General features: G+C 48.7%; 1 protein-coding gene and 1 long non-coding RNA gene across 3 annotated transcripts in view; one reads left to right on the top strand and one right to left on the bottom strand.

Annotated features, from left to right (window-relative positions):
• Nucleotides 1-1,087, top strand: part of bap1 (BRCA1 associated protein 1) — a 47,349-nt gene extending 46,262 nt beyond the window's left edge. For both annotated transcript variants that reach the window (XM_033036801.1, XM_033036800.1), the window contains exon 17: nt 311-1,087. In XM_033036801.1, coding sequence (XP_032892692.1) covers nt 311-444 — 134 coding nt within the window. In that variant the 3' untranslated portion in view covers nt 445-1,087. The remainder of the gene's footprint in view (nt 1-310) is intronic.
• Nucleotides 1,088-1,672: 585 nt separating this feature from the next.
• On the bottom strand, nt 1,673-7,808 carry LOC116983175. Its single transcript, XR_004414631.1, has 5 exons — nt 7,679-7,808; nt 7,252-7,282; nt 6,256-6,375; nt 6,047-6,160; nt 1,673-2,062 (listed from the first exon to the last, which is right to left on the bottom strand). It is a non-coding gene; the product is annotated as an uncharacterized LOC116983175 (long non-coding RNA).
• Nucleotides 7,809-13,397: the final 5,589 nt, after the last annotated feature.

The raw sequence follows: 13,397 nt of genomic DNA, 5'->3' as shown, positions 1-13,397 counted from the left end.
AAGAATCTCTCAACCCTCATCTTCATCTCATTCCTAAAGGTACATCCTTTTATTCTGAGGCTATGGCCTCTGTTCCAAGACTCTCCCACTATTGGAGACATCCTCTCCAGATCCACTCTATCCAGGTCTTTCACTATTCAGTAAGTTTCAATGAAGTCCTCGCTGATCCTTCTAAACTCCAATGGGTATAGGTCCGGTGCCGTCAAAAGCTCTTATGTGCTTAACTGGGTTAAACTTGTTGCTGTAGACGGTGAATTTCCCACTACTGCATTCCCAAGTTGCTCACCGCTGCTGTCTGATCCCCTGTTAGGAATGCTCGCCAGCCTCGTGGAACAGAACATCTCTGTCCGGAGGAGACAGGGCGTGAGCATTGGACGCCTGCACAAACAGCGCAAGCCTGACCGGAGGAAACGTTCTCGGCCGTACAAAGCGAAGCGGCAGTGAAAGGGAATGCCCGGCGCCTGTGTCTTCGGTGTCAGTCGCTACGAGACGGGCAGGCAGATCTCGTTGCTGAGGAGTGCGGGATTCAACCTGTGAAGCTGCTCACTCACGTCACGGGCTCTCGACAGGAACACAAGATGATTACACTAACTTCTGGTTTGGATGATTAAGCCATGACTAGTGCAGTGAAACTGAAGATGGGATCAGTTAATAGTGGGTCCAGCGAAATTAATCAACGGCTTTGTAATAATGGACCAACCACAGCCAGGGTCTGTATGCTCTTCTCAGCCCTCTGCAAAGCTTCCGTACAGGTCTGTAGCAATTACATGGGAATTCCAACCTCGGTCTGGTTCGCAGTTGTGTGTGTACTGCCCGAAGTAGCTCCGTTTGTGATGATCCTCCACCCTGCACCATCCAAATTCAAGCTTACTCTAAACTCTGTGGTGTCTCTGGCTGTGCTTTTCATTACTGAAGACTAGTAACAGGACAACTGTGACACACCAGCCACTGACCGAGTGCTGGAAGGGACTAGGCTGCTCGACCTGTGACAATAAATGAGGACTGGAATAATGCCCTGTTTATTCAGAGGATTGCAATTCCAATTTTGAATTTAATACCAGTTTGAATTAAAGAGCACTTTTTTAAAGTTGGTGTCAGTGATGAATTGAAGCATATTTGGATTAAAAAGTGCTTTATTTCTGTGCTTAATAAGCCAAGGTTATTTGATCTAATTGTGGATTCTGATTCGGCTCCCACATAGTGACCACTGTTAACCAGAAGCTCCCCTACTCATAGAATTTGCACTAATCCTTCTATATCCAAACCTAACAACATTCCACTTAATGCTGAAAGGCAAAAAGAAAGTTACTGAATATTCATGACCGACATAAGATTGACAATATTCAACCTTTTGAAGAGTTTATCCTCTCCAAAAACCTTTTAGTCTGGATTTTTACATAGCAAGATATAGTGCTCTGCTACCCACAATATATCCACGGTACTGAAGTAGCCATGATTATAGAGCCAACCACACAACCATTCCCTACACTTCCCATGGATCTTTCCAATTACCTTTTGAAAGGTCTACTTGGATCTGCTTTGCCACTCTTCCATACTCCGTGTTCACCTAATCCACATTTAACTGCAAGATGGGTCTTCAATTCCCAATATCATTCATCTCCCCCTTCTGCTTGTAGATTCGGGTAAAGCTGCCCTTTTTCATGGAGTCTGACGTGCTTCCAGCTAGAAGCATAGCATTGCACATTTACAATAGGACCGGGAACACCCAGTCCCACAGAGCCGAGTACAACTCAATGCTGCTATGTAAATGTTGATCTTTTGGGGGGTGCTCCTGATTACGGACTAGAGAGCAAATGTACTTGTCCCTCAGGAAGGGTGACTGTAACCATCAACCACTGCCATTGAAAAGAGCACAGGCCAGACCACGTGTCCCCTTTGGTTCGGCTGTTTAATTGAAATGAGTAGGATGATGGAAAAGTTGGTCCAAAATTGAGCAAACCATCGACAACCATCTGGAAACAACCAAATGAGAAGAGCTGGGATGTTGGTCTCACAGGTCGCCACCGCAATGTTTAGGTGACTCTCTTTCGTGCAATGGGACCTGTCGGGATAAAATTTGGGAACCGATTACTTTGGAATTAATGAGGAATCATTGCAAGTTCAAACTACAAGTAGTGCTGCTATAATGCGTGTTTCCACAATACAAATTGATATAATACGATCAATGATTTAGGGAACTGTATTATGGGGGCTCAATTAATTATAACACAATTAATTAACTCAATTAATTATAATACTAAATGACCCATCAGCAAAATCATTTCTGACCACTGCCATGACATTCTCCTTAATGAACAAAGCAACACCCCCTCTTCTTTTACCCCCACCTGTATCTCTCCTGAAACATATGTAGCCTGGAATATTAAGTTGTCCGTCTAGTCCCTCTCATAACCAGGTTTCTGTAATAGACAATAGGTGCAGGAGTCGGCCATTCGGCCCTTTGAGCCAGCACCGCCATTCAATGTGATCGTGGCCGATCATCCACAATCAGTACCCCGTTCCTGCCTTCTCCTCATATCCTTTGACTCCGCTATCGTTAAGAGCTCAATCTAACTCTCTTGAAAGCATCCAGAGAATCGGCCTCCACCGCCCTCTGAAGCAGAGAATTCCAGACTTACAACTCTCTGTGTGAAAAAGTATTTCCTCATCTCCATTCTAATTGGCTTACCCCTTATTCTTAAACTGTGGCCCCTGGTTCTGGACTCTCCCAATATTGGGAACAGAATCATAAATCCATGTTGACTCCAGCATCTTCCCCATCACCAATGTCAGACTAACTGGTCTATAATTCCGTTTTCTCTCTCCCGCCTTTCTTAAAAAGTGGGATAACATTAGCTACCTTCCAATCCACAGGAACTGATCCTGAATCTATAGAACATTGGAACATTATCACCAATGCATCCACGATTTCTAGAGCCACTTCCTTAAGTAACCTGGGATACAGACCATCAGGCCCTGGGGATTTATCAGCCTTCAGTCCCATCAGTCTGCCCAACAATCTGCCCAACAGTCTGAAGAAGGGTTTCGGCCCGAAACGTCACCTATTTCCTTCGCTCCATAGATGCTGCTGCACCCGCTGAGTTTCTCCAGCATTTTTGTGTACCTGCCCAACACCATTTACTGCCTAATGTGAATTTCCTTCAATTCCTCCATCACCCTAGATCCTCTGGCCACTAGTACATCAGGGAGATTGTTTGTGTCCTCCTTAGTGAGGACGGATCCAAAGTACCTGTTCAACTCATCTGCCATTTCCTTGTTCCCCATAATAAATTCGCCCTTTTCAGTCTTCAAGGGTCTAATTTTGGTCTTAACTAATCTTTTCCTCTTTATATATCTAAAGAAGCTTTTACTATCCTCCTTTACATTCTTGGCTAGCTTACCTTCGTAGCTCATCTTTTTTCCCCGTATTGCCTTTTTAGTTATCTTCTGTTGCTCTTTAAAAGTTACCCAATCCTCTGGCTTCCCGCTCATCTTTGCTATGTTATACTTCTTCTCTTTTATTTTTATATTGTCCCTGACATCCCTTGTCAGTCACGGTCGCCCCTTACTCCCCTTGGAACCTTTCTTCCTCTTTGGAATAAACCGATCCTGCACCTTTTGTATTATTCCCAGAAATACCTGCCATTGTAGTTCGACTGTCATCCCTGCTAGGGTATCTTTCCAGTCAACTTTGGCTAGCTCCTCCCTCATGGCTTCATATTCCCCTTTGTTCAACTGTAATAATGACACCTCCGATTTACCCTTCTCCCTTTCAAATTTTAGATTAAAACATCATATTATGGTCACAATCCCCTAATGGCTCCTTTACCTCGTTCCCTTATCAAATCCGGTTCATTACACAACACTAAATCCAAAATTGCCTCTCCCTGGTAGGCTCCAGTACAAGCTGCTCTAAGAATCCATCACGGAGGCACTCCACAAACACCTTTTCTTGGGAGGTACACAAAAATGCTGGAGAAACTCAGAGGGTGCAGCAGCATCTATGGAGCGAAGGAAATAGGCAATGTTTCGGGCCGAAACCCTTCTTCAGACTGATGGGGGTGGAGTGGGAGGGGGGGGGGGGGGAGAAGAAAGGAAAAGGGAGGAGGAGGAGCCCGAGGGCTGAGGGATGGGAGGAGACAGCCCGAGGGCTGAGGAAGGGGAGGAGGCAGCAAGGGCTAACAAAATTGGGAGAATTCAATGTTCATGCCCGCAGAATGGAGACTCCCCAAGCGGAATATGAGGTGCTGTTTCTCCAATTTCCGGTGTTGCTCGCTCTGGCCATGGAGGAGACCCCGGGCACTTTCCGTTGCAACCGCAAGAGATGCAACACTTGTCCCTTTACCTCCCCCCTCGACTCCATTCAAGGACCCAAGCAGTCGTTCCAGGTGCGACAGATGTTCACCTGCATCTCCTCCAACCTCATCTATTGCATTTGCTGCTCTAGATGTCAGCTGATCTACATCGGTGAGACCAAGCGGAGGCTCGGCGATCGTTTCGCCGAACACCTCTGCTCGGTCCGCAATAACCAACCTGACCTCCCGGTGGCTCAGCACTTCAACTCCCCCTCCCATTCCGCATCCGACCTCTCTGTCCTGGGTCTCCTCCATGGCCAGAGCGAGCAACACCGGAAATTGGAGGAATGGCGGGCATGAACATTGAATTCTCCCAATTTTGTTAGCCCTTGCTGTCTTCTCCCCTTCCTCAGCCCTCGGATTGTCTCCTCCCATCCCTCAGCCCTCGGGGTTTTCCTTTCTTCTCCCCCCCCCCCCCCCCCCCCATCAGTGTGAAGAAGGGTTTCGGCTCGAAACGTTGCCTATTTCCTTCGCTCCATAGATGCTGCTGCACCTGCTGAGTTTCTCCAGCATTTTTGTGTACCTTCGATTTTCCAGCATCTGCAGTTCCTTCTTAAACTTCCTTTCTTGGGGTCCAGTACCAACCTGATTTTCCCAGTCTACCTGCATGTTGAAATCTCCCATAACAACCGTAGCATTACCTTTATGACATGCCAATTTTAACTCTTGATTCAACTTGCATCCTATATCCAGGCTACTGTTTGGGGACCTGTAGATAACTCCCATTAGGATCTTTTTACCCTTACTATTTCTCAATTCTATCCATACTGAGTCTACATCTCCTGATTCTACGTCACCCTTCGCAAGGGACTGAATTTCATTCCTCACCAACAGAGCTACCCCACCCCTCTGCCCACCTGTCTGTCTTTTCGATAGGACGTATACCCTTGAATATTCAGTTCCCAGCCCTGGCCCTCTTGCAGCCATGTCTCTGTATTTTCCCATAACATCATACTTGCCAATTTCTAACTGAGCCTCAAGCTTGTCCACTTTATTTATTTTACTTTGCGCATTCATATACAACACTTTGACTTTGGTCACCCCTACCCCAGAAGAGATCCCAGTGGTCTATACAGCTAAATCCTTGCTCCCTGCACCAGCCCCCCAGCCACACATTCAGATCCCCTATATTCCTGTTCCTGTCCTCAGCAGCACGAGGTACTGGAAGCAATCCAGAGATGACCACCCTAGAAGTCCTGCTTTTCAGTCGTCTTCCTACAATGTCCCAGTCGCACATGCCTATCCACGCACTGAGTTTTTCCGCCTTACCTGTCATGCCTCTTGCATTTAAATTCAACCCAACAATCCATCTTCACTCTCTCCCTATTCTCTCTACCAAACTCTGTTGTAGCAGATCTACCTGTTTTTGTATTTTACTACCAAACAACACCCCCAAGCATAAACCAGGTCAATCTTTAAAGCAAGCGGACAGTTGTCACCCTCAAGATGAGATCATTTCAACTCAATCCCATTCTCTACCTCAGTTGCCACACAGAGCCTACATCCCCCCTCTGGAGTAGGTCAAGAATTGGGGAACAGTGGTGTACTCTACAGCTGAGAACTCAGACCAGACCAGGCAGCATCGTCCAACATGTTCTACTGGTCAGGTAGGCACTGAACTGACTACAGAGAAAGACCACTGTATTTGTGGTCGTTTGTACATTTGACATGTGGCAAGAGTCGGCACTCACAAAGGTTGCCGCAGGTATCCTGGTCCATCCAGTACTTCAAGGTGCTCAGATTCAGTTCTTGGTATGGGTTTGCAAATTCTATTGGAATCCTCGGCTTGCTGGCTGGATAGGCACCTACCCAATGAGAAAAGTGAAAACACAGCCCGTTAACTTTCAATCACAAACAGTCATCACTTCAAAGCCGCCAAAGTTACCCGAACAAGGCAGACCTGGCTTCAGCTCCGTGAACTCGTCAATCAGATAGTCGGTAATCCTGGACATGGTCACACTGCTCAGACAACCGTCGTAGCGGAAACGCGAACACTTCTCACTATAGTACGGTGGAGCGCCTAAACATGGAGATAAATACACAAGCTGCATATCAGGAGAAATTAATGCCTGCAAAAGTCACAGAGCATGACAGGTGCAGTCATAAACCGCGCACCGAGCAAAGTTGATCAAGCAGTTCCACGAAGTCTAATCAATAAAGTCTGATCCACCGATTGTAATCACGGACCATTGATCCGATTGTAATCACGGACTATAATCACCAACCACTGGTTCAACTGTTATCACTGATTGCCGACTGTAATATTCACACCTTACACTTCCTTATCTCTGTATCTCCCTCCCCCCCCCTGACTCTCAGTCTGAAGAAGGGTCTCGACCCGAAACGTCATCCATTCCTTCTATCCAGAGATGCTGCCTGTCCAGCTGAGTTACGCCAGCATTTTGTGTCTATCTTCAGTGTAAACCAACAGTACCTTCCTACACACCACCCATCATTGGCTGAAATCATCTCTGTAAAATCATAGGTAGACAAAAATGCTGGAGAAACTCAGCGGGTGAGACAGCATCTATGGAGCGAAGGAATAGGTGACGTTTCGGGTCGAGACCCTTCTTCAGACTGGTCATCACATCAACATCTGTAAAATCATAGTTCCCTTCTCACTAAATGTAATCAAGCACACTCTCACACACTGACAATAATCACAATCTCTATGAACCGACCAGTCACCGAACGATCATACGGTACAGACTCATTAATCACCAACAAACCGTCTAATCCCACCGACCGTTCCCCCTATCTCACTACTGCACATCACCAACCCCCAGATCCATCGACAATCAGAACTGTCTGCGTTCCCCAGTCCATGATACTAAACATCTCGGCTGGTGACTTTACAAGAGTTTCCCGTCGACCTCTTAAATTGAAACTCACTTACTTTGAGGCACGGTGAGGCTCAGTTCTGGTGTCTGCAAACGAAGGAATTTATAATCTTGATTAGAAGACTTTCATGTTACAATTTAATTAATTTTGTCCTTAAAGCTGATCGCTATTTTAGAATTCACTACCAGCAACCTCACTTCTCACCCAATCCTTGGCTGCTGCTCATAGGGACGGTGTCAGAGACAAGGAGAGGGGACAGTGCATTGTTTAAATTAGAAAGGTTTGGTGTCCTTGATGGTTAAGGCATCTCCATTTATTTGTGGCACTGGTATCCTCTGGAGAAATAATCGATCCTAACTACAGGTGCTGTCTGTGTGGAGTTTGTACGTTCACTTCGCTTTGACGGTTTATCGATGCCTGGTTAAGTTGTATTCGACGCCTTGCTTGAAATACTTTACACAGAAGATAGACGGGCACTGTACCTGATACTTCAGCTTGACCCAGTGATCGGTTATGGGGTGAGGGTAGACAGCGGGATCGCTCTTGTCCCAGATGGAGATGCTGCGAGTGAATGAATAAACACACGGGACGGGGGTTAGTTACGGCGGCAGAGCGGCGGGGGAGACAACGCTGGGGAATCAATGGTCACAACTTGCCATTTCCGCTCCGACGGGGCGCGACGGCTTCTCCTACTTTGCATCTTGGATGGCAGCCGGGTCGGGGTCGGGGTTGGTGTCCGGGGTTGGTGTCCGGGGTCGGGGTCCGGGGTCTGGGCTCAGGGTCAGTCACAGCCCGGCGGCGGGGACCCGGCATAGTGACGTGGGAGTGACAGGCAGCCAAGTGCGTTGAGCGGGGGGCCCCCGCCTCAGTTTCTGAGCAAAGATCCTAGTATCTTTGCTTATGAGCCTGCTCATGTTCTTCAGACAAAACCTTCAAAACAGAACACTTAAGGAGAAGTTCCGGGATAAAGTAAATAAAAACCTTACGGACTCAGACCCACCTGTCCCAAAGACTCCTAGAGTTGCCTTCTTGTAACTCAGGGACCCTCACTGCTGTACACCCTCAGGTTAATGCTAATTGGTGGTACACAAAAATGCTGGAGAAACTCAGCGGGTGCAGCAGCATCTATGGAGCGAAGATTATCTCTTTCGCTCCATAGATGCTGCTGCACCCGCTGAGTCTCCAGCATTTGTGTGTACCTTCGATTTTCCAGCATCTGCAGTTCCTTCTTAAACACTAATGCTAATTGGTGTCAGACCCCACTCCCCAGCCCAAATAATCAGCGTTAGACGCCGGATGCTGCATGTCAGATCCATTGCAGTCTCCGCCTCCAACCGGACTGACCAAGTGCCAAGAGTGTTTAATTGTATGTACCAGCAAAGGGACAATGGAACAATTACATTCTTACTTACTCTATCTTAACAGGTATGTATCTGAGATGTTTATCGAAGATTATTTTAGAGCTTATGTATAGTGATACCTGTATACAAAACTGAACTGTATACAAAAATGAATTTAATTGTACTTCAGTACATGTGACAAATAAAGTAACCCAATAACACATAGATAATATATAATAATCAATCAAAATATGATCAATGAATAATCTTAATACAGGGTAACCATAATAGTGCAAATTGAAACTAAGTTCCGGAGTGCAAAAACAGTCCATAGTAGATGATGTGTTTAAGAAAGAACTGCAGATGCTGGAAAAATCGAAGCTAGACAAAAATGCTGGAGAAACTCAGCGGGTGAGGCAGCATCTATGGAGGGAAGGAATAAGTGACGTTTCGGGTCGAGATCCTTCTTCAGACTGATGTGGAGGTGGGGGGGCAGGAAGAAGAATGGAAGAGGCGGAGACAGTAGGATGTAGGAGAGCTGGGAAGGGGAGGGAAAGGAGGGAGAAAGCAAGGACTACCTGAAATTGGAGGTCAATGTTCATACCGCTGGGGTGTAAACTGCCCAAGCGAAATATGAGGTGTTGCTCTTCCAATTTGCGGTGGGATTCACTCTGGCCATGGAGGAGGCCCTGGACAGAAAGGTCGGATTCGGAATGGGAGGGGGAGTTGAAGTGCTGAGCCACCGGGAGATCAGGTTGGTTAGTGCGAACCGAGCTGTCGCGCTTCAGGTCTGGGGATGTTGCTGCGGGGAGGGAGCTTCGCCATCACTGAGGTCAGGAAGGTGGTTGTGGGGCGTCCCCTCTTGGTGGATGTAATGTACCGTGGCTCTCCGCTCCGGCTGATTAATGTGTACGCCTCACTCGTGCAGAGCCAGTGGCTGGCCGTTCTCCAGCAGCTACCACCACTGCTGGCCACGTCCCGGCAGCTCGTTTTGGCCGGTGACTTCAACTGCATCATTGATGTGGCTGGACGATCTGGTAGTGCCGACCACAGACTGGACAGCGCCTCCAAGCTCCTGATGGAGCTGAGCTGCGCAATGCCTTCAGCAACCCTGCAGGCGGGTCCCAGTTGCGGTTCACCTGGTCGAGATTGGATGGTTCAGTCCGGTCTCCGAAACACTTCTTCACGTCGAAGGCCATCACGGTCAGACACACCAACCTCATGCTGGTGTTCTTCTCTGACCACTGCCTCCTTCAGGCTTCCTGTCACCTACAGGAGGACCGGAAGGCAGGCAGAGGGATGTAGAAGTTAAATATAAAGCTGTTGACCCCAGAGAACATTGAGGAGCTAAAGTGGGACTACGCATGTTGGAGAACGGTGAAGCCCCTCTTTGACTCCCCAACACTCTGGTTGGAAGCAACCAAGGAGAACATTAAGAGGTTCTTCATATTTAAAGGGGTTCAGAGAGCAAGACAGTCAGAGGGAATTGTGTCAACTCCAGACAGATTTGCAGCAACTGCTCCTTCCGCAGTCGAGAGGGGTGGATGAGAGGGAGGAACTTAGAGAGTTGAAGGGTCGGCAAGCTCGGCTCTTTACCTCTGAATCCTCCAAGGTCATCCTCCGACCCAGGGTCCGCCACGTGGAGCAGGATGAGACGTGCTCACGTTTCGCCTTCCATAAGGTTCACAGGGGGAGCTCTGTGATGAACAGCCTTAAGGGGCTGTCCACTGCGGCGACCTAATCTGCGAGTTTAGAAGAGTTTGCTCTCAACTTAAACTCGCAGCATGGACGACACGAGGTCCTAGGAGCTCCTTCATGCTCAAGGGAAGTTCCCGAATATTCGTGGCGTCAGCTAGGTCGCGGAAAATTTTTCAGGGAGTAAAATTTGGTCGGCATGGTTCTTTTTGAGTGGAGTGGGGTCGCTATTTAGTTACAGGCAGTTGAGGGCAGCCGTAGTCAATCTCCTTCGCTGACCGGGCATTTTGATTGGCTCATTGGTGTTTTCAGGACCAGGGAAAACCGAAAGGGTAGGTAAAATGCCCGCTAAACTTTATTATACTTCTTAAAAGTGTCTCCACTCCTTCCCCCCCTCTGCGCTCTCTAAAGAACTTACTGTACACTGTGATAGAGCTCCCCCGCTTTCCCTGGCCCCCGCCTTTGCGATGTGTTTGCGTGTGTGTGCGGTCGGTCAATCCAGCTCGCGGTTTCAACGTGGACGGTGGATCCAGCTCGAGGTTTTCCAGGCGGGTGCCCGCGAGCTTGAAGGTCAAAGGCACTATTCTTAACTCGCGGATTAAGTCGCCGCAGTGGGACAGCCCCTTCAGGGAGGAGGATGGCTCGGCAACATCCTTGCAGACGGACATGCTGAAGATCTGCAAATCCTTTTATACGGATTTGTATGACAGAAAGGCCACAGACAGCACCGCCTCCCAGAACTTCCTGTCCTCTATCACGGACGTCTTGGAGGACAGCAAGCAGGTGAGTCTGGACCAACCACTGACCCTAGAGGAGCTGACTGGCTCCATCCGTTCCTTTGACTCGAGTAAAAACCCCGGAAGCGATGGCTTACCGGCCAAGTTGTATTTGGCTCTTTGGAACTGGGTGGGCCCGGACCTGCTGGAAGTATACGACATACTTCTAGCCGGCAGCATGTCAGACTCCATGAGGAAGGGCAGCATCACCCTAATCTACAAGCAGAAGGGGGAGATGAAGGATATAAGGAATTAGAAACTCATCATAATGCTGAATGTTGATTATAAGATGTCTAAGGCCATCGCCAACCGGGTCAAGTCTGCCCTGGGACGGGTGATCCACCCAGACCAAAGCTGTGCTGTACCTGGCAGGAAAATCTCAGACAACCTGGCGCTGCTGAGAGATACTATTGCCTATGTGCAGGACAGACGGGTGGATGCCTGCCTAGTTAGCTTGTTCGACAGGATATCGCACACGTACATGAGGGACGTGCTCTCCAAAATGGGCTTTGGGGAGGGTATCAGAAATTGGATCAAACTGCTCTACACCAATATCTGTAGTGCAGTCCAAATCAATGGGTGGGAATCAGACAGCTTCCCCATCAGGCCTGGAGTCAGGCAGGGTTGCCCTCTCTCCCGTCTTGTTCGTCTGTTGTATTGAACCCTTTGCCTAGTCCATCAGGAAGGACGCGAGCATAAGAGGAGTGACATTGCTAGGCAGTGGGGGAACTCAGGTCAAAACCTCCCCGTACACGGACAATGTCGCTGTCTTCTGCTCGGATCCAGGGTCGGTCCACAGATTGATCAGCATCTGCGACCAGTTTGAGTCGGCCACGGGAGCCAGGGTGAACCGCAGGAAGAGCTGTGGAAGCAACGCTCCCTCTCCATAAAGGGGAAAGATTTGGTCATCAGGTGTGAGGTGCTCTCGGGGCTGCTGTACTTGGCACAAGTGTGGCCTGTCACTCCCTCCTACGCCACAGGGATCACCCGGGCCGTCTTCCAGTTCATCTGGGGGTTGAGGATAGACCATGTGCGACGGGCCACAATGCACGTCAGCAGACAAAGGGGGTAAAGCGTGCCCAACGTCGCCCTCACCCTGATGGCCACCTTCGTGTGTGGCTGCATCAGGCGGAGCATAGAGCTAAGGCACGTGGGCACCCAGTGTCACTACCTGTTGACGTTCTACCTGTCCCCGGTGTTGCAAAGGATGGGCCTGGCACAGATGCCACGCAATGTGCCAGTCAGTTGGACATTGCCGCCCCATCTGTCATTCGTGGAAAGGTTCTTCTGACACCTTTGACCACAAGTCCATCGGGCAGTGGTCAGCATGGAACGTCCTGCAGGCACTGCAGGGAAAGGACTCCATGGATCCGGTGGCGTGGTTCCGAACAGCTCCATCACAGAGGACTCTGTGATTTACGGACTGTTCCCAGGGACGCATTCAGACTGACATAGAGTGCTGCTGAAAGGTCATCAACTCGGTCAAAGACGCTCTTTGGTCTGCCCGAGCGTTGTTCACCACCAAGTGGAGCGAGATGTCCGTCAGGGAATGTTGCCGACTGGTCCGCTGCAGAAATACGTGCTGAGGGACGCACTGAAGTTCGGTGCAGCCAACGCCAAGGCTCAGTGGGGGAGGAATACAGTCTAGGTTCCTTCCGCTGCTGGTCTTGGGGGTGGTGGAGACTCCCCTCAAAATAAGGGAAGGGATTCCACGCCAGTGGCAAGGGTGGGGGATAAATTTGTGAAATTCGAGCAATGTATGTAGACTGTATTGAATAATTTGTTTAGCCCCGAAAATGTCGGATTAATTGTTTTGCACGGTTTATGTATTGTATATATTTATTACCTGAATAAAGTCTATTTTGAAATATTTTTAAAAAGTGCAAACCGAGTGGAGGTGTTGGGCGAAGCGATCGGCAAGCATATGCTTGCTCTCACCGATGTAGAGCAGCTGACACCTAGAGCAGCGGAAGCAATAGATGAAGTTGGAGGAGGTGCAAGTGAACCTCTGCCTCACCTGGAAAGACTGCCTGGGTCCTTGGATGGAGTCAAGGGGGGAGGTAAAGCGACAAGTGTAGCATTTCTTGCGGTTGTAAAGGAAAGTAACAAGGGAGGGGGTGGTTTGGGTGGGAAGGGACGAATTGACCAGGGAGTTACGGAGGGAGCGGTCTCTGCGGAAAGCCAAAAGGGGAGATGGGAAGATGTGGCCAGTGGTGGGATCCCGTTGAAGGTTTCGAAAATGTCGGAGGATTATCTGTTGTATGTGACGGTGAAAGAGATGTTGAAGGTTTCGAAAATGTGAGGATTATCTGTTGTATGTGACGTTTACAAAATGAAGTCGTTCTTTTACAAAAGCATGGTCTAGTAGAACAAAAGAATGGCTCGGTGCC

This window comes from Amblyraja radiata, chromosome 18 (genome assembly GCF_010909765.2).
Source record: "Amblyraja radiata isolate CabotCenter1 chromosome 18, sAmbRad1.1.pri, whole genome shotgun sequence".
Taxonomy (NCBI): Eukaryota; Metazoa; Chordata; class Chondrichthyes; order Rajiformes; family Rajidae; genus Amblyraja; species Amblyraja radiata.
The sequence above is the reverse complement of the archived record's forward strand: the minus strand, read 5'-3'. Positions and strand labels throughout refer to the sequence as shown.